The sequence below is a fragment of the Ovis aries genome, chromosome 4 (genome assembly GCF_016772045.2).
Source record: "Ovis aries strain OAR_USU_Benz2616 breed Rambouillet chromosome 4, ARS-UI_Ramb_v3.0, whole genome shotgun sequence".
In the NCBI taxonomy this organism is placed as follows: Eukaryota; Metazoa; Chordata; class Mammalia; order Artiodactyla; family Bovidae; genus Ovis; species Ovis aries.
The window spans coordinates 13534453-13556488 of record NC_056057.1 but is presented as its reverse complement, the minus strand read 5'-3'; the positions used below and the strand labels follow the sequence as shown (position 1 = coordinate 13556488).

General features: G+C 40.1%; 1 protein-coding gene across 4 annotated transcripts in view; it reads right to left on the bottom strand.

The window, feature by feature from the left end:
• Nucleotides 1–22036, bottom strand: part of ASB4 (ankyrin repeat and SOCS box containing 4) — a 212092-nt gene that overhangs the window by 54620 nt on the left and 135436 nt on the right. For all 4 annotated transcript variants that reach the window (XR_009600326.1, XM_060414489.1, XM_060414490.1 and 1 more), the window contains one exon: nt 19837–20136. Coding sequence is in view for 3 of the 4 variants with exons in the window: in XM_060414489.1 (XP_060270472.1) it covers nt 19837–20136 (300 nt within the window). In the remaining variant the exon portion in view is untranslated. The remainder of the gene's footprint in view (nt 1–19836; nt 20137–22036) is intronic.

Genomic DNA, 22036 nt, shown 5'->3' with positions numbered 1-22036 from the left:
CTCTAAGTAAGAAACAAATTAGACAAGTGCTGATAGGAAAATAAATAAATAAATAAAGCAGGGAACGCCCAAGGAAACGTCATTCTTCAATTTCTGGTTTCTGATGCTTCTAGTTACAGAACAAAGATAAAATATCCAGACTGAAAACTTACACCTCAGGTCACATATGGCTTTCCACTCCCCCACCCCACATATGGCCTTTGATGGGAGAATTTAAAGTAGAGAGAGCCAGTTGAAGAAGGAAAACTCTAACACTAATGGGAGAGAGGGCCAAAATTAACACTTTCCCTCTGAAGAAACATTTGAGAATAGTCTGGGGCAATTACCCAAATTTAAGAAAATAGACACAGGATAGTCATATAGTTGAGACCAAAACAATTAGTATTTGAATTAAAATCAAGTGCTAACAGCTAAGTTCGGTGACAGGGATATCTAACCTGGGCCCAGTTGTTTCCGTTTATTTTAAACCTTGCTGTATTAGAAGCAGAAATTAGAAACTGATCAAAGCATTGTTTTAATTAAAAGACTTTAATTTTAAGGAAAACGATTTAATGGATTTTTAATATATCTTTGTCCATCACTTTATCACTTTACCTTTCCTGGAGCCAAGCCGCAAAACCCACATGAAGGCATGACACTGAGAAGAAAAAAATCAGCTTCTGTGTTGAGGATCTGCTTTGCAATTCCAAATCTTCTTTTTTTAATTTATTTTTTTAGCATATATATGTACATGTACCTCCCATGGACTTGCAAATGGCAGAGTGGGATGACCGATTACTTTGAGGAGGCGGGGCGGGGGGCGCGTTTTGGAAGAAACGTTCTTCACCACTTTTAATTAAACATGTTTAATATACCCAACTACCTTCTAATTTTTTTTTTTCCAAAAAGAGCCTTTAAAATCATCTTATGATGGTGAAGGTTTTTTTTAGCTAATGGAATTCTAATACAGCATTTAAAGTTCTCTTTTATATAGGCAGTGTTACCTTAGCACAAACTTTTCTCCTGACTTTTTAAATAGCCAAAAGCCCCAGAACAATCAGCAGTACACAATTTTCAGCAAGGCACTGTAGGACCACTATGGAGCCAAATCAGATAGAGTTAGGCCTGGTTATATTCTCCTGATTGTGTTAACTGGGGCCTTATTTAACTGCTCTGAGTTTCCAGTTCCTCATCTATAAAATGAAAATAATATGAATAATAAGAACAATCTCACATGGTGGTTGAGAGGATTAAATGAGACATTTTATTTTAAAGTATCTGACATTCCACATCACAGACACTTAATATATGTTTTTTTCTTTCCACTTTCCCCTTCATATGCATACATACCAGCAACATCAATTTCCTTTTTATGTAAAGCCGATGCTGTTAACTTCATTAGGCTAGATTTTCCATTAAGCATTTATCCTTATTCATTAGCTAGGAGGACTGACGCACGAAGATATTAAATTATTTACTCCAGTTTAATGAATGAAATTGAAAACCTTTTTCCCCTGCTTAACACGAATGTGCCCTTTTCAGTATGCAGAGCTTCATTGCATTTATTCAGAACCTATCGCTAAGTGCTTAGTTTGGAACACAGGATTAATGAGCCCAGAGACAGGGTGTTGGTCACCATGGCAACCGAAGGAGCTTTGCCTGGTTCCAAGCTGAAAGAAGGCATGCGGGATGCTGAACTCTGGCCTGCAGTATACAGCTGGGTGTTTTTTCATATATCTGACTCCCCATTGCTGCTTCCAATTATTCCCTAATGCTTTAAAAAAATAAATAAAAATAAAAAGGAACACCACTGCTTCTTTGGGGCTCTGCTTTTTCATCGATACCACCTACCTTCCTTTCTGAATACATTTATCTCCCCATCGATCTCTGAAGATTTCAGCACCTAACGCACATGACCCCTCCACCCAAATTCTGGGTTGCCTTAACAATCATTCAGATGACCATTTAATGCCCTGTCTCTCCGTTTCTGGATCTCACTGTCTCCTGCGACTTTCTCCTCCTTTCTGATGTGGTGGCTCCAATCCAGTCATACCTGGATTGAGTCATGACCTGAAAATTTTCAGTCTCCACGATTCCTAGTTGGCTCAGTGGTATAGAATCTGCCTTCCGATGCAAGAGATGCAGGAGACTCAGAAGACACATGTTCGATCCCTGGGTCGCGAAGCTCCCATGGCAACCCACTAAGTGGGAAATGGTAACCCACTACGGTATTCTTGTCTGAAAAATTCCACGGACAGAGGAACCTGGTGGGTTAGCCCATGGGGTTGCAAAGAGTCGAACACGACTGAGTATGCACACACAAAAAATCACACATTGCCCAATCCAATTCTCTGACCGTAACTGCCTATCTTTGCATCTCAGTTTCACTGCAACCCCGCTCCGCGGTCTCTTTGCCCATTAGACATTCCTTACACGCCTCCCCTCCCCTTCCTATCCAGCTGAGTTCCATTCCCCATCACTTCAATCACTCTTTCGCCAAAACCTTACACTACCTCCTACTCTTCATAGCGTCTGCCTGGTGTTATGAATGAACTGAATCCTGAGTGAACCGAGTTATCTACACTCTCAGCACCTGCACCCAAGCAGCCCAGAGCTCTGAGGCAAAAATCATACCGTGCAGAGGCAGTGCCTCCTGTACAAGACTGGTATCACCTTAAGGTCAAACATAAGTACTCAGCTGGGTCCTTGGGCCTGCCCAGCAAGTCAGTATTTCTCTACTCAGTTTATTCCCCCACTCTTCATAATAATTACTTCAAACCTTTTTAAGTCCTCAGTCTTTCAACCCTTTCCCCTCTCTCTTCACTCATATTTCCTCACCTCTTTTTTACATAAAGATACCTTTCAGAGAAAACTTCCAAGAAGCCTGACTACCCCATGTCAATTTCTATTCTCTCTCTTTTCTTGCCTCCAACTACAACAGAAGAGGTGTTCTTCCCTTTAGAATCATATGCCTCTGCCTGGTTCTCAACCTCATTCCCATACTTACTGGATTCTCACACCATAAAATATCCCTCCTCTCTCCTTTGTCCGCAGGGTCTGATTCACTAGTGAATTCTGCCATCAGATTTTTCAATGCTCCGTTTTCTATCATCTAGAAGAAAAAATTTCTCGGCACCATCTTCTTCTTTATCTGCTGTCTTGCCTCCTCCTCACAAACTCTCTTTAAAAGTTCTGTTCGCACTCACACCCCTTTTTATTATCAATCCCCTCCATTCTAACTTCTGCATCCATACATCACTCAACTGCTTGCTACAGTCTCCAAGCTGTTGCATGTCACTGATTCCAAAGGAACTTTTAAACTCTCCACTTACTAGACTTCTCAGTGGTACTTGACAATTCTGACTTTTCCCTTCATCCCAACTTGCTCTCTTCATTCGGGAAAACAAGCAGAGAGTGCAACAGACCATAAACTCAGAGTCATTTTGACCGTAATGGTCATGGAATTGCTCTGGTTCAATCCCACTGCCCTCCCTTCCGAGTTCCAGTATTTGTTCTTTATCGATCATTCAATGGAAGGACTGATGTTCATTGGAAGGACTGATGTTGAAGCTGAAACTCCAATACTTTGGCCACCTGATGCAAAGAGTTGACTCATTTGAAAAGACCCTGATGCTGGGAAAGATTGAGGGCAGGAGAAGGGGGCGACAGAGGATGAGATGGTTGGATGGCATCACCGACTCAATGGACATGGGTTTGGGTGGACTCTGGGAGTTGGTGATGGACAGGGAGGCCTGGCGTGCTGTGGTTCATGGGGTCGCAAAGAGTCAGACACGAGTGAGCAACTGAACTGAACTGATCATTCAATAAACATTCAACAAACAATATGTATTATGCATAGGCTGTGCTGAACATAACTGTTCATATGAATCTCAGAGTTTAGTAAGGGGTGTAACACTAATAATAGGACTAGGCAAGTAAAACATTGGTGCCACAAAGGAAAACCACAGTGTACTATGAGAATACAGAATAACATAGGGGCCTTAGTTTAAGGGAATCCAAGAACGATCTTCAGAACTGATGTCTGAACTAAAGCCTTAAGTGGCGTAGAAGTTAGCTCAGCCAGGCAAACCATTCTAGAATATATGTACACTACATTTGCAATTTGTATTCCAAGCTCTTTTCCCCACCTGGACACATGGAATACTGGCAATCAGGCCTTAGTCCTCCAGGAAGAAGCTAGAAATTTCTATGGAGAATCTGACCAGCTTAAGAAAAAAGATCTAAAGATACTATGTCACCGATTTGTCAAATTAAAGTTCCCATTAGATCACCTATAGTGAAGCCAATAAGCAGTTAACCCCAATCATACATACAGACTCCAAATCAGTGTTTAGTTATTCAACTTTAAATAGTAAATTTAACAGACAGCCAGAGTCTATAAAATATCTAAGGAAATCGTTTGATGGTAGATAGAGACAATATGAAATTAAGAAAAATAAACTGGAGTAAGTCTCCCAGAAAGTAGAGAATTATTATAAAGAAATGTAAAACAGGAGAAACAATACAACAATTAGAAGAATGTCCAGAAGGTACAATATCCAAATAATAGCCATTCAGGGAAGAGGGCATACAGGAAACAGAAGGAAAGATCCAGGTAGGAAATAATCCAGGTGGAAGATTTCTCAGAACTGAGAGACAAGCACATTTCGGGGTTGAAAGAATCCAGACAACGGGTGGAAATCACCCAACAAAGCACATCATCATGAAACTTCAGAAAATGAATAAACCAAAAGAAAATCCTAAGGATCTCAGCAAAGGAAGATCAGTTTAGTTCAGTCGCTCAGTCGTGTCTGACTCTTTGCAATCCTGTGGACTACAGCACGCCAGGCTTACCTGTCCATCACCAACTCTCAGACTTGCTCAAATTCATGTACATCAAATCGGTGATGCCATCCTACCATCTCATTCTCTGTCATCCCTTGCTCCTCCTGCCTTCAATCTTTCCCAGCATCAGAGTATTTTCCAATGAGTCAGCTCTTCGCATTAGGTGGCCAAAGTATTGGAGTTTCAGCTTCAGCATCACTTCTTCCAATGAACACCCAGGACTGATCTCCTTTAGGGTGGACTGGTTGGATCTCCTTGCAGTCCAAGGGACTCTCAAGAGTCTTCTCCAACACCACAGTTCAAAAACATCAATTCTTTGGCGCTCAGACTTCTTCACAGTCCAACTCTCACATCCATACATGACTACTGGAAAAACCATAGCTTTGACTAGATGGACCTTTGTTGTCAAAGTAATCTCTCTGCTTGTAATATGCTCTCTAGGTTGGTCATAGCTTTTCTTCCAAGAAGCAAACGTCTTTTAATTTCATGGCTGCAGTCACCATCTGCAGTGATACTGTAGCCCCCCCCCCCAAATGAAGTTTGTCACTGTTTCCACTGTTTCCCCATCTATTTCCCATGAAGTGATGGGAACAGATGCCATGACCTTAGTTTTCTGAATGTTGAGCTTTAAGCCAACTTTTTCACTCTCCTCTTTCACTTTTATCAAGAGGCTCTTCAGTGCTTCTTCACTTTCTGCCATAAGGATGGTGTCATCTGTGTATCTGAGGATATTGTTATTTCTCCCAGCAATCTTGATTCCAGCTTGTGCTTCATCCAGCCTAGCGTTTCTCATGATGAACTCTGATATAAGCAGGGTGACAATATAGAGCCTTGATGTACTCGTTTTCCTATTTGGAACCAGTCTGTTGTTCCAAGTCCAGTTCTAAATGTTGCTTCTTGACCTGCATAAAGATTTCTCAAGAGGTAGGTCAGGTAGTCTGGTATTCCCATCTGTTTCAGAATTTTCCACAGTTTGTTGTGATCCACACAGTCAAAGGCTTTGGCAGAGTCAATAAAGTAAAAATAGATGTTTATCTGGAACTCTCTTGCTTTTTCAATGATCCAGTGGATGTTGGCAATTTGATCTCTGGTTCCTTTGATTTTTCTAAATCCAGCTTGAACATCTGGAAGTTCGTGGCTCACATACTGTTGAAGCCTGGCTTGGAGAATTTTGAGCATTACTTTGCTAGTGTGTGAGATGAGTGTAATTGTATGGTAGTTTGAACATTCTTTGGTATTGCCTTTCTTTGGGATTGGAATGAAAACTGACCTTTTCCAGTCCTGTGGCCACTGCTGAGTTTTCCAAATTTGCTGGCATATTGACTACAGCACTCTCACAGCATCATCTTTTAGGATTTGAAATAGCTCAACTGGAATTCCACCACCTCCACTAGCTTTGTTCAGAATGATGGTTCCTAAGGTCCTTATTGCCAAATTCAGAGTTAAATTGAAGAAAGTAGGGAAAACCACTAGACCATTCAGGTATGACCTAAATCAAATCCCTTATGATTATACAGTGAAAGTGAGAAATAGATTTAAGGGCCTAGATCTGCTAGACAGAGTGCCTGATGAACTATAGATGGAGGTTTGTAACATTGTACAGGAGACAGGGATCAAGACCATCGCCAAGGAAAGGAAATGCAAAAAAGCAAAACGGCTGTCTGAGGGGGCCTTACAAATAGCTGCGACAACAAGAGAAGCAGAAAGCAAAGGAGAAAAAGGAAAGATATACCCATTTGAATGCAGAGTTCCAAAGAATAGCAAGGAGAGGTAAGAAGGCCTTCCTCAGTGATTATTGCAAAGAAATAGAGGAAAACAATAGAATGGGAAAGACGAGATCTCTTCAAGAATATTAGAGATACCAGGGGCACATTTCATGCAAAGATGGGCTCAATAAAGGACAGAAATGGTATGGACCTAACAGAAGCAGAAGATATTAAGAAGAGGTGCCAAGAATACACAGAAGAACTATACAAAAAAGATCTTGACAACTCAGATAATCATGATGGTGTGATCATTCACCTAGAGCCAGACATCCTGGAATGTGAAGTCAAGTAGGGTTTAGGAAGCATCACTACAAGCAAAGCTAGTGAAGGTGACGGAACTCCAGTTGAGCTATTTCAAATCCTAAAAGTTGATGCTATGAAAGTGCTGCACTTAACATGCCAGCAAATTTGGAAAACTCAGCTGTGGCCACAGGAGTGGAAAAGGTCAGTTTTCATTCCAATCCCAAGAAAGGCAATGCCAAAGAATGCTCAAACTACTGCACAATTGCACTCATCTCACATGCTAGTAAAGTAATGCTCAAAATTCTCCAAGCCAGGCTTCAGCAATACATGAACTGTGAACTTCCTGATGTTCAAGCTGGTTTTAGAAAAGGCAGAGGAACCAGAGATCCAATTGCCAACATCTGCTGGATCATCGAAAAAGCAAAAGAATTTCAGAAAAACACCTATTTCTGCTTTACTGACTATGAAGCCTTGACTGTGTGGATCACAATAAACTGTGGAAAATTCTGAAAGAGATGGGAATACCAGACCACCTGACCTGCCTCTTGAGAAATCTGTATGCAGGTCAGAAAGCAACACTTAGAACTGGACATAGAACAACAGACTGGTTCCAAATAGGAAAAGGAGTACGTCAAGGCTGTATATTGTCACCCTGCTTATTTAACTTACATGCAGAGTACATCATGAGAAACGCTGGACTGGGTGAGGCACAAGCTGGAATCAAGATTGCCAGGAGAAACATCAATAATCTCAGATATGCAGATGACACCACCCTTACGGCAGAAAGTGAAGAGGAACTAAAGAGCCTCTTGATGAAAGTGAAAGAAGGAAGTGAAAAAGTTGGCTTAAAGCTCAACATTCAGAAAACTAAGGTCATGGCATCTGGTCCCATCACTTCATGGGAAATAGATGGGGAAACAGTGGAAACAGTGGCAGACTTTATTTTGGGGGGCTCCAAAATCACTGCAGATGGTGACTGCTGCCATAAAATTAAAAGACACTTACTCCTTGGAAGAAAAATTATAACCAACCTAGACAGCATATTAAAAAGCAGAGACATTATTTTGCCAACAAAGGTCCATCTAGTCAAAGCTATGGTTTTTCCAGTAGTCATGTGTGGATGTGAGAGTTGGACTATAAAGAAAGCTGATTTCTAAAGAATTGATGCTTTTGAACTGTGGTGTTGGAGAAGACTCTTGAGAGTCCCTTGGATGGCAAGGAGATCCACCCAGTCCATCCTAAAGGAGATCAGTCCTGAGTGTTCCTTGGAAGGATTGATGTTTAAGCTGAAACTCCAGTACTCTGGCCACCTGATGCGAAGAGCTGACTCATTGGAAAAGACCCTGATGCTGGGAAAGATCAAAGGCAGGAGGAGAAGGGGATGACATAGGATGAGATGGTTGGATGGCATCACCGACTCAATGGGCATGAGTTTGGGTAAACTCTGGGAGTTGGTGATGGACAGGGAGGCCTGGCATGCTTTGGTCCATGGGGTCACAAAGAGTCAGACACGACTGAGCGACTGAATTGAACTGAACGCAGTGAAGGCCCACTTGACTTCACACTCTAGGAGGTCTGGCTCTAGTCCAGTGATCTCACCATGGCTATCTGGATCATGAAGATCTTTTTTTGTATAGATCTGTGTGTATTTGTATTCTTGCCACCTCCTTTTAATATCTTCTGCTTCTGTAAGTCCATACTGCTTCTGTCCTTTATTGAGCCCATCTTTGCATGAAATGTTCCCTTGGTATCTCTAATTTTCTTGAAGAGCTCTCTAGTCTTTCCCATTCTATCGTTATCCTCTATTTCTTTGCAATGATCACTGAGGAAGGCTATTTTATCTCTCCTTGCTATTCTTTGGAACTCTGCATTCAGATGCTTATATCTTTCCTTTCTCCTTTGCCTTTAGCTTCTCTTCTTTTCTCAGCTATTTATTTGTAAGGCCTCCTCAGACAACCATTTTGCCTTTTTGCATTTCTTTTTCTTGGGGATGTTCTCCTGTACAATGTTACGAACCTCTGTCCATAGTTCTTCAGGCAGTCTATCAGATCTAATCCCTTCAGTCTATTTCTCACTTCCACTATATAATCATAAGGGCTTTGATTTAGCTCATACCTGAATGGTGTGGTAGTTTCCCCTACTTTCTTCAATTTAAGTCTGAATTTTGCAAAGAAACTATGAGGAAATAAAATGGCAATGCAGAAATGCCTTCATCATTCTAAAGGAAAATGATTATCAATTTAGAATTCTGTGCCAAGTCAGGGTGGAATAAATGCATGAGCAGTTTCTTGCACCTTTTCTCAGAAACCTACTAACAGAGGCACTCAACCCAAACAGGCAACAAACCATGACCTAGAAAGACCCAAAATCCAGGAAACAGAAAGTCCAGCACAGCAAGAGGCAAAGGCACTCTCCAGGACACTGAAGAATGGAGATCCAGGATGGCAGTCATTGGAGCAGAACTGCTGTCTCCGGAAGGAATTTTTTTCACAAAAAAATAAAACTGACGAAATACCCGTTGAATTGAAATATTTTCAGAAAAGATTAAAGCTATTGGCAAAAGGTTTTGGGGTTAAAATAGTGATGATTCATAGGGGGAAAAAAAAGGAGCAAATGCAGAAAATAATACACAAATCCAGGGCAAAATGCTGTAAAAAGCAGTGGCTATCCTAGTTTACGACAAGCCTCATAGTTATAATGCAATTCTATTATGAGAACGGAGACTAAGAAATGTATGTGTATGGGGAGGGCAGTGAGGAAAAGGAGCCAGATCCTCAACTTCCATCATGATAAATCAATAGACTATCAGAAAACTGCTTACATTTCCCCTTACTCTTTTCAATTTTATGCATAAATAAATGGTATTTATTTAGCAATATAGAGATAAATATCAAACTAATCAGCTAAAAGAAGTGAAAGTGGTTGCCTCTGAGGAGGGAGTAATCAAGAAATATATTTTTCATAATAAATGTAGTATCCTCTTAATGCCTTTTAATCTTTTAATTTTAATGTTTGTTCCACATTTTGTTGAATATATTTCCTAGGTCCCTTAAATTTCTTGTGATTTTATAAATACATCTTTTCTTCTAATTTCTCACTGCTTGATTCTGGTGTACAGAAATGTGATTGATTTCTGTAAATTGATCTCAAATGCAGTACCTTTTCTGAACTCAATTATGAATTCTAACTGTTTGATCTTAAATTTTCTTTCTTTTTTTTAAATCTAGACAAACATATTGTATGAAATAATGGCTGTTTTACTTCCTTGCTTTCCAATCTTCTTACATCTTGTTTTCTTTTCTCTTTGTGTCAGCTAGGACCTCCAGGACAGAAGTGTGAGATGTGAGAGCAGTAAATTTATTCCACTTCTGATCTAAAGTGGAGGCTTCTAAAATTTGCTTCTAAATAGACCACGAACTTTAAAAAGCCCTGCTTAATCAATGCCTTCCCAAGTGTGCCATGATTTTACATGGGACATTCTTTATTGGGCTGGAATGCCTACTGTTTGACTGGGTGTGAGAGACAGTCTGCAAACAAGTTTCTGGTTCACTCACTCAGAGCAGGACTGAAGACAATGCTTCCAGAAAGACAGCAACCAGAAGATGTGGCTTTTTAAAGCCATTCTCTGCTAGCTGAGGAAAAAACTTTCTGGGTAGACAGAGGTCAAGAATCTGATTGCCCACTATTTACTTTTACTATTGAAAGTGAAAGGGAAAAGTGTTAGTCACTCAGTCATGTCCAACTCTTTGAGACCCCATGGACTGTAGCCCGCCAGGCTTCCCTGTCCATGGGATTCTCTAGGCAAGAATACTGGAATGTGTTGCCATTCCCTTCTACAGAAAATCTTCCAGACCCAGGGATCGAACCCAGGACTCCTACACTGCAGGCAGATTCTTTACCATCTAAGCTACCAGGGAAGCCCTGTTCCTACTACCTTCTATATTTGGCAAGGGGTTTTCGCATATTTTCTACAATGACGAATCAATTTTTACAGTGATATAAAGGTTCCTTTAAAATTAAACTTAATAATAGTGTCAATTTAAAGCACATATTACATTCATGTTGTGCAGGTGGCACTACCCAAGCAGCAGATGGGACAAAAATCCCCAAGGTTGTTTGCAAGTGACTAGGAGGGTCAGATTTCTGCTGCTACAATGTATAAGCCGAGAGATGGAAAGACAGAGGTGATGGACTAATGAGCGAGGTGTGTGTCAAGCAGGCGTATCTATTTCTTGACTACAGTGAAGTCCAGTGACATCTTGTCGTTCTGTGTTCACATCGCTGAATAGGGAGTTTCCTAACGTGCGGGTAACTCGTGTCACTGCCACCCCAAGTAGCAGGGGACAGTCTTTGAAAAGGCATGGTCTCCTTTACATTGCCCTCATGCTACATTCTGCTAGGAAACATTTGAATTTTTATGGCTTTCCTGCAGTAACAAATTTTCCTCCAACTGTCAGGATTTGCTTCATGCAGAGAAAAGCAAGTAGCTTTCATTTTCCTCTTACGAAAGGGAATAGGTAGAAATAATATGCTTCTTTTCAGCCAGCTAAACCTGACCTGACTCTCTTTATTCGTAGGGAAAGGCAGGATTCACAGAAAGGACATTTTCACTGAGGTAAATAAGCCCTCTCAACTGATGAACACTATTATACTAATACCAAAGGAAACAAAGGCCAGAAGATGGGGGGCATTAAGTAGGAAGGCAAACAGAAAAATAGCAGACAAAATCCAGCTTGAGAACAAAGCCAGCTCTGCAACATTGAAAAAATCGGGGAAAATCCTTCAAGAGAAAATTGCATGCAATTTTTTGGCCTCAATTAGCCTTTTCCACAAAGAGCACTTCTCCACAAAGAGCCCATTAAATAGCAAATGAAATTACATGGGGTTTCAGTTGCCATGGCATTGGTTTTCCTCTAATGGACTTCTCTGGTCCCAAGTTTAATGTTAGCCTGACTTATTTTCCTGTCTGTGCGCTGTCTCGATTCCCTCTGTCCAGCTACAAAGTGATGTATGTAACTTTTCAAAGTGCCTACGCCACATAGTCTGGGAGAGAGAAAATTCATCTCTCGTCTATGTCTCTAGAGACGGGAAGGCTAAAACTGACCAATAGCAGCAGTTCATTAGCCGTGAACATAGCAGTTTATACTTACTAGATGGGCGTGGCTTCCCTCCGTGCACTCAGGGCTCCCGGAGTCCTTCCCAGGTGAGTCAGAGACCATTTATTGAGCACTTCACATGTGCCAAGCACTGTCCAAGAGACTGAGGACATGAAAATGCAGAAGGCAGGCTGCAAGATGCTAAAGGTTTTCTAGAATTTCCAGACTAGACCATCTCCCTCCAAGCATTTTTCTTCTCCTTTTCTCTGTTTCTCCATTCATAAAATGGGTGAAATGTTCCTCAGTTACCTGACTTACAGTTTTATTTTGTTCTGAGATATTTTCCAGGTACCAACTTTAAAACACATTTATCATGGGAATTTGAATCTGACATACAAAACAATTCTTTTGAAGTCGCTTAGCTACAGCTAAACATTAGTCACACTACCAAATTTGACTCATAATTTGGATATTATTTTCTGATATGCATAATCATATCTAATTTTTAGAAAAATAAGTTTATCCAGTTCATACTGTCTTATGAACTTATTTTTAAAAATCTTTCTATGTTAATAAACATTCTTTTACAACATCATTTTAAAATGTCTTTATGATATGGAAGTAACACAGCTTAACAAGGAGATCAAACCAGTCAATCCTGAATGAAATCAGTCCTGAATATTCATTGGAAGGACTGATGCTGAAGCTGAAACTCCAATACTTTGGCCACCTGCTGCAAAGAACTGACTCATTGAAATAGAACCTGATGCTGGGAAAGATTGAGGCAGGAGGAGAAGGGGATGACAGAGGATGAAATGATTGGATGGCATCACTGACTCCATGGACATGAGTTTGAGCAAGCTCCAGGAGTTGGTGATGGAGAGGGAAGCCTGGCATGCTACAGTCCATGGGGTCACAAAGAGTCGGACATGACTGAGTGACTGAACTGAACTGAATTTTTTCTATTACATATGCAAGTATTTTTAAGTTTTTCAGTAATATAAATGACTACCTGAGGGCAAAAAACAATTAGGTAACTTTTTTGAGACACTATTAGTCCTGGGTGTTCATTGGAAGGACTGATGCTAAAGCTGAAACTCCAATACTTTGACCACCTCATGCAAAGAGTTGACTCACTGGAAAAGACTCTGATGCTGGGAGGGATTGGGGGCAGGAGGAGAAGGGGACGGCAGAGGATGAGATGGCTGGATGGCATCACTGACTTGATGGACATGAGTTTGAGTGAACTCTGGGAGCTGGTGATGGACAGGGAGGCCTGGAATGCTGCGATTCATGGGGTCGAAAAGAGTCAGACATGACTGAGTGACTGAACTGAACTGAAGTATCTTAAAAAGAAGGCAATATATGTCTTTTAAAATTGTGGCATATTTTAAACGTATTTCTTAACCAATCATGGCTTTCATTGAAAAACTATACAATAATATACACTGTAACATACTATTTTGAAGATTCATAGAATTAGGAGAAAAGCTCAATTTCTAGTGTACTACAGATCATGTGACCGAGCACAATTCTGTTACATGGTATCTTTTTCTCATCAGTTATCTCTTTGACTCAGTGTATAATTTTGTTTGCAGATGTACCCAGAGTCTGAATCTGAGGCCCTACATTAATGAGAACAATGAGTCAAAAGGGGCTGAATTAGTCCCTAATCCTAGAGGCAGAATTTCTCAGTTAGAAAAGCTGTGAGTTTTTTATATTCCCCTCAATCATACACGTTTTCATTCCACTTAGCCTGTGTAAGCAGAGAAGGCAATGGCACCCCACTCCAGAACCCTTGACTGGAAAACCCCATGGACGGAGGAATTTGGTAGGCTGCGGTCCATGGGGTCACTGAGGGTCGGACATGACTGAGCGACTTCACTTTCATTTTTCACTTTCATGCATTGGAAAAAGAAATGGCAGCCCACTCCAGTGTTCTTGCCTGGAGAATCTCAGGGACCGAGGAGCCTGGTGGGCTGCCGTCCCTGGGGTCACACAGAGTCGGACACGACTGACATGACTTAGCAGCAGCAGCAGCAGCCTGTGTAAGAGCACTGCCCCACATGCTTGTCAGCACACGTATTATCATCTTTGGTATCTTTGTTAACATAATAAATGAAACAAAAGCATCCAATTCTTATTTAAATTGACATGTTACTGATTATCAATACAGATGATCATTGCCTCACCTTTATTTCTTATTCACATGCCTGTCTTTTTCTGAAATGCCTATTCCTGTTCTCGGTCTCTTCGGTTTTCATTTTTCTCTTAGTTGCTATCCTCCTAATTTTAATTTTTAAAGTTTCTTTATATATTAAGGGTATGAGTCCTTTGTCACATTGTCCCAAATGTTTTCCTCAGTTGTAGGACTGCGTTTTAATTTTATAATCTATTTACCACACAGATGTTGAACATTTTGTTTTTCCTCATGTATCTTTCTTGTTGTGGCTCAGCCTTTGATGCAGTGGTGGTAAAGAGTGAGCTATCTTTGATGGACTTCCTTCTGCTCCTTCTCCAAGATTGTTATCAATCTAATTATTTGTCTCAGCCTAGAGGAAACCAGGCTCAATCTCCCCCTACCTGTCTAGTTGGGTCTTCTGTCCATAAGGATAAAGGACATATGGGATAACTGTGTCGATATCTCAGAGGAGAGACAGTGTTGACAGCCTGCTATTAGTCTGTAGTTGATGAAAACACAGCAATATAAAAGGTCAATAATTAAACAAATATATATATAACATATATAAATATATTTCTTAATGTTTTTCCAAGATTTGTGAAAACAGCTTAAAAGTTTAAATTAATTAAAATATAGATAAAAATAAAAACTAAATTTAAAAATAAATGTATAAGTAACTATGAAAACTGGTGATGGCCCCATGCTCCAACAGATGCCTGTCCTTCTCTGAGTATCACTGCACTAGGCCCTTCCTCCCCAGGCAGGCAAGAAGAAGAATATGCCAGGCTGATGTTGTTTTCCTTTCAGTCCTCACAGGTTGAGAAGATCATAACATCTTCAAGCATGTTCTCCCATTCTTTCCCCATGATCTTTCCCCTCTCGATACATTTCCAATCTTTCTTCTCTCACTTTGGCTGATGACTTTGCATCAGAAAGGGACCCCCTCATCTCAAGACAACCAAATGTGCAAGTGCCCTGGCATTAAAGCCATATCTTACTTTGGCTTGCCCGCTGAAAATGAGCAGGTGTCCTGCGGTCTCTGGATCCCACCGCTCCTCAGTTTCTCTAAGATTTAGACCTTGCAGTTATCCTGTCTCGCGCATTCGCGCGTCTTCAGCTGCTGCTTCCTATAAACCATCTCCAGCACCTAAACATTTCCTTTTATCTTCAACTGCAGATAATGGTCTAGCATGATACACCCTAATCCCCTTCAGCAATCATGCTGCTCCTAGGCTCACATTTGCGGCCAAAATTAAGAATTGTCAGCATATGCCGTCTCTAGTTTCTAACCTCCCATTCATACCTTCTGATCTGGTTTCTGCACCTACCATTTCACCAAAACTATTTTTGTCAGTAATAACTCTCTTAGTCCAATGAACACCTAATTAAACCTCTCAGTAGCTGTCGGTACAGCAGACCATTCTTCCATTCCTGAACCTGCCTGTTTCTTAGTTTCTTTGATGCCAAAAATGCTTTTGAGTTTTCTCCAATTTTATTTGTGAATCCATTTCACTCTTTATTTTCCAGTGTGGAATATGTTTTAATACTGGAATATATTTTAATAAACTCTTAGAAATAAAAAATAGAGAGAGAGGAAAGTGGTTATCACAAGGAAAAGAAATCAAAGGTAGAATCATTTCACTCTCTTTTATTGCCTCCTCTTCATCCTGCTAACATCTAAACATAAGAATTTGTCAGAGCTTGGTCCTAAGTTCTCTTTCATCTTTCTACCCCATTTTTCCAGGTGAGTTCATTGATTTTCTTGGTTTCAAATACAATCTATAGGCTAATGGTTCCTAAACCTAATGCTTTAGTCCAGAGTTCTTTTCTGAAATCTATACTTTTATATCAAGTACATCCTTGACTTATTTGCTTTGTTGTCTCAAAGAGGTCTGAAACCTTTCATGTTTAAAACTAACCTAGAAGGACTCAGGCTATGTGCTTTTTAGACTAGATATAAAGCAACAAAGTCAGAGGAGGATTAGCAAAAAAATAGATATATAGATCAATGGACCATACATATTTGGCCAATTGACCTCTAAGAAAAATATCAAAACAATTCAGTGGTGAAAGAATAGTCTTTTCCACAAATGATGTTGAAACAACTGACCATCCATACACACACACACACACACACATACACAATGAGCTTTAACTTATACTTCCCACCATATGCAAAAAAATTACTCAAAATTAATCAAAGACATAAAAGCAAACCCTAAAACTATAAAAATTCTAGAAGAAAATACAGCAGAAAATCTGTTACTTGGGTTAATCAAACATTTCTTAGCTAAAACACAGAAAGCACAAACCATAAGATGTAAATACTGAATTTATCAAACTTTTAAAAGTTCTGCTCTTTTAAAAACACCATTAGAAAATGAAAACCCGAAGAGTGAATTAAAATATTTGCAAAACACTTATTTATAAAGAGCTAGTATCCAAAATATATAAAGAACTCTGACACATTATGGTAGACGGTATGGAGATTCCTTTAAAAATTAGGAATAAAACTATCATATGACCCAGCAATCCCACTCCTAGGCATATACCCTGAAGAACCAAAATTGAAAAAGACACATGTATCCCATTGTTCACTGCAGCACTATTTACAAGAGCTAGAACATGGAAGCAACCTAGATGTCCATAGACAGATGAATGGATAAAGAAGTTGTGGTACATATATCACAATGGAATATTACTCAGCCATAAAAAGGAATGCATTTGAGTCAGTTCTAATGAGGTGGATGAACCCAGAGCCTATTATACAGACTGAAGTAAGTGAGAAAGAGAAAGATAACTTTTGTATTCTAACACATACATACAGAATCTAGGAAAATGTTTCTGAAGAATTTATTTACAGGGCAGTAACGGAGAAACAGACATAGAGAATAGACTTATGCACGTGGGGAGAGGGGAGGAGAGGGTGAGATGTACAGAGAGAGTAACATGGAAACTTACATTACCATATGTAAAATAGATAGCCAATGGGAATTTGCTGTATGGGTCAGGAAACTCAAACAGGGGCTCTGTATCAACCTGGAGGGGTATGATGGGGAGGTAGATGGGAGGGAGGTTCAAAAGGGAGGGGATATATGTATACCTACGGCTGATTTATGTTGAGGTTTGACAGAAAACAACAAAATTCTGTAAAGCAATTATCCTTCAATTTAAACAACAAATTAATTAAAAAATTAACAACACAAAGAACTTCCACAGATCAATAATAAGAACACGGCCCATTAAGAAAAAAACAGAACTGAGCAGATATTTCACCAAAGTGAATAGTTAGCTAGCAGATAAATATACAAAAACATATGCAATGTGTTTGGTCAGTATGTGTGTGTGTGTGTTGTGTGTGTGTGTGTGTGCTGTGTCTGAGTTTTTGTGACTCCATGGACTGTAGCCTGCCAGGCTTCTCTGTCCATGGGATTTCCCAAGCAAGAATACTAGAGTGGGTTGCCATTTCCTCCTCCAGGGGATCTTCCTGACCCCAGGATCAAACACACGTCTCTTGTGTCTCCTGCTACTGTGCCACCTGGGAAGCCCCTTTGGTCATTAAGGGAATTCAAATTAAAATCATGAGGTGCTATTATATACTCACTAGAATGGCTAAAACAGTTTTAAAAAATCTGACACGATGAAGTTCTGACAAGGATGGAGAGTAAGAGGAACTCTTATACACTACTGGTAGGAATGTAAAATGATACAAGCGCCTTGGAAAACAGTTTAGTAGTTTCTTACAAACTTACCATAACAACCATCACCCCACTCCTGGTGTTTACCTAAGTGAAATGAAACATGTCCGTACAAGAATGTGGATGCAAATGTTTATAGCAGTTTTTGTTTTTCTAAATTACCAAAAACTGAAGCAATCCCAATGCCCCTCTTCTGAGGAGTGAATAAACTGTGTTACATCCATACATGGAATACTATTCAGCAATAAAAAGTTCTGATTTGCTGGTGCGTGCAGTCACATTAATGGATCTCAAGTGCATATGCTAAACTGGAAAAATCAGACTCAGTTATATACTGTATAATTTAATTAATATGATATTCTGAAAGGATGAGGTTAAAGGGACAGAAAACAGATCAATAGTTGCCAGAAGTGGGGGTAGAGTGAGGCAATCAACTACCAAGGGCATCAGGGGATTTTCTGAGATAACTGTGGTGAATGGCTTCACGACTATCTATTTCTCAAAAACAGTGAATTTACAGCTTATAAATTATTACCTCCGTAAACTTGACTTTTAAAAAAATGATGTAACGGGACTTCCCTGGGGGCTTAGTGGTTAAGAATTTGCCGGCCAATGCAGGGGACACGGGTTCAATCACTGGTCTAAGAATATGCCACATGCCTCTGGGCAACTAAGCCACAAATCGCAACTACTGAGCCCGAGGGCTGCAGCTCGTGAAGCCTGTGGCCTGAGAGCCCACGCTCCGCACCAAGAGAAGCTAACGTGAGGCTCAGGCACCACAGCCAGAGAAGAGCCTGCGTGCAGCCATGAAGACCCAGAGCTGCCAAACATAAATAAATAAATCCTATAAAATCTGTTTTTTTTAAAAAAGGATATAACAATCTTCCCATATGATACATTTCTTCCTCAAGTTTCCCCATCTTAAAAATAGCATCACTATCCACCCATTTTCTAAAGCCAGAAACCTGGCAATGATTCTTGAAGTTTCTTTTTCTGTTACCACCCCCTGACCAGCAACCTAAATCTAGTCCATGTCCAAATCCCATCCATTCTGCTTCTAAAACATATTGCAGATCCATTTTCTGATCTTTCTATGTCCCTCAGTGCAAATCATCATCCCCTCTCACCTACAGTATTGCAAGAGCTTACTTGCTAGTCTTCTTGCTTCCATTCTTGGCCTTCTCTAACCCAACTTTGGAATAAGTCCAGATGACTTTAAATGTCAGTTAATCTACGTCATTGCCTTGCTTTAACCTTTGCAGTAGCTCCATTTCTGAACCCATACACGGCCCCCAGCAGGCCATATTTAATCTAATATATCCCACGTCACGCTGTAGCTTTCCCTCTATCCTCATGCCTCTCCCGCCCCGCACATTCATGATACTCTGGCCATGCTGGCCTTCTTCAACTTGTGGAATATTCCAAGGTTTTTGCTCCCCTAACAATTCTGCACTTGCTATTTCCTACACCTAAGACTTTTCTTCTTTGTTCTTGTTTTTAAAGGTCAATTCCTTCTCATTATAAAGTTTCAGCTTACATATTGTATCTTTGGAGAAATCTTTATACATTTTATACCAGCTTATTCCTGACATTCTCTTTCATACCACCTTGTTTTGCCCTTTCCCAATTTATAATTATGTACTTATGAATTTATTTTCTCAATATTCACTTCCCATCCTAGAACATAAGCTCCAAGAGAGCAGAAACTGTTTTCTCTTTTTACTTACTTATTAGCACATTACCTGACATCACAGGAGCTAATAAATATTTGTTATTAGTAATAAGTGTGTAGATTAAGAAGACTCCTACAGTTAAAACAGTAGTAAGATTTCAATACGATCATCACTGAAGGACCTGGGCAAACACAACCATCCATCTCTCTATGTATTTTTAGGGCCCTCAAATTAGGCTTTATGCATAGAGATATGTACTGTTAATGACATTGCCTGATGTAAGTAAGGATCACCAATTTCCAAAACCATAACCACGCAAGTAGATGACAAGGTCAGCCACCCAGATAGGCTTACCTCTCCAAACCAGTTGCTTGGCACAGAGGATGGAGCTTGGAGTTGTGCAGAAGTGCAAAGCTGTGTGTCCACTTAAGGAGAAGCAGTTGAGCTTTGCTCCACGATCACAGAGGATCTTAACACAATCCAAGTTGGCCATTTCACAAGCCACGTGAAGAGGGGTTTTCCCGTTGGGTCTACAGTTGATCGTGGCGTTGTGGTCCAGGAGCACCAGAAGACATTCCACGTGACCAAACAGGACAGAGAGATGCAGGCCCGTGGCCCAGGAAGACTTTAATTTGTAACTAGGCAACCAATAACCTGGAAAAGAAAGGGAAAGAAAGCTTAGCCTCGGATTAGCCTAGGATATCTCCCTGCTTAGTGGGGGCTTTTACACATTTATAAGACTGGGGGAATGATTTGGAACTTATAACTAGCAGCTGTTGGATCCGCTAATGTTTAGCTTAGTAGCCTCTTTGGGTTATTTAAACAGGACTGGGGCTCTCAAGTTCTCACTGTCTTTACTATTCCCTATTATCTTGTTCCTTTGTTTACTTTCCCTTCCCACCTGTCCAAAGTGTTTCTGTTTGAGACTTCATTTATGTGATTGCATTTTATCTTACATGAGATGTTTATTAAAGAATTTTTTTTAACTCCCAATCATTATCTTGAGCGATTTCAAAGCTGTTACAAGCTTGTAATTTACATTCCATCACAGTGCTTTTTCCCTCTAGTTGTGGCTGCTGTCAAGCTAAGGTGTGAATGTATTTGATGTCTTTAGAATATTTGTCACACCAAGATTTTATTTGCCTATCAGTTTATACAACACCTCTTTCCGAAGAAGAATTAAAGAATTTACAGCAGCTTACAAATTTTACACAATACAAGATTTTTAAAAAGTGATCTACAAAATAAGAGCAATGGGAAAAATAAGGTAGGAAAGTAAAAAGAGGTCCTGGGTCAGATAGGTGCCCAAAATAAATATGAACTGTGTTAACTGTGTTCCATATGCTAGAACCACACTGTAAAATTTTCCTCTGAACTTCCCAGCAGCCAAAATAAACAAGAAAACATGATGTGTTACACAATTAACTATGCCTGCAAGCACAAGCATATACACAAATTAGTTGGTCAGGAGAACCACAGTTGTTTCTAGAACTGAGATCTTAAATTTTTCCCATTAGTTATCGGAAATCTACCACCCCACCCCACCCCACCCCAACTCCTCTCTCTCTCTCTCTCTCTCTCTCTCTCTCACTTCTTCTTTCTCTCTCTTTTTCCTTTTTCCCCCTTACCTCTGACTTCTAAACACTGAGCTAGTCCTTTATTCCAAGTGTCCAAAAATTGCCGTCTTGACAAGCTGTAACAAAAATAACTTTGTGTGTCTATGTTTTATTGAATTTATTTATTTAAATTGGAGGATAATACTTTACAATATTGTGATGGTGTTGGCCATAGATCAACACGCACTGGCCATAGGCACACAGAGTGTTCTCTCCGTCCTAAACACACCCTCGCCACCTCCCTCCCCACCCCATCCCTCCAGATTGCCACAGAGCGCTGGCTTCCCCCATCACAATCCCTCTGGCCATCTATTTCACATGGGGGAATGCACGTGTCTCAGTCCCCTTCTCTTAAATCATCCCACCCTCTCCTTCCCCCACTGAGTCCAAAAGTCTGTTCTTTATGTCTGTGTCTCCTTGGCTGCCCTGTACACAGGATCATTGGAACCAGCTTTCTAGATTTCATATATGTGAGTTAATGTACAATATTTGTCTTTCTCCTTCTGACTTACTTCTTTCTGTGTAATAGGCTCTAGGCTCATCAGAGATTACTTTATAACATTTTTTTTTCAATGTCAATACCCAGAGCCATGGCATCATGCTCACTATGAGTGGGGAATGAAAAACAGGTACAGAAAGATGGAACATTTCATGGCAAGTTGAAGACGTAGACATAACCTGACAGCTCAGAAGAAACTCTAGGGCTGAAACAACAAAATACGTTTTAACTTCGGTAAATCAGAAGTTTGTTTTTAAGTGGTAAAAATATTCCACTATACAAGTACAAGGTAGGAAGATTATGATTTAATGGTAATTTATTTGAGGAAAAACCTAGGGATGTGAGTTGACAATAATCTCAAAATGAGCCAACAGTGAGATAAAGCTGCCCAAAAGCGGGTACAATCTTTAACTACATTAATAAAAGTGTAGCACCCAGA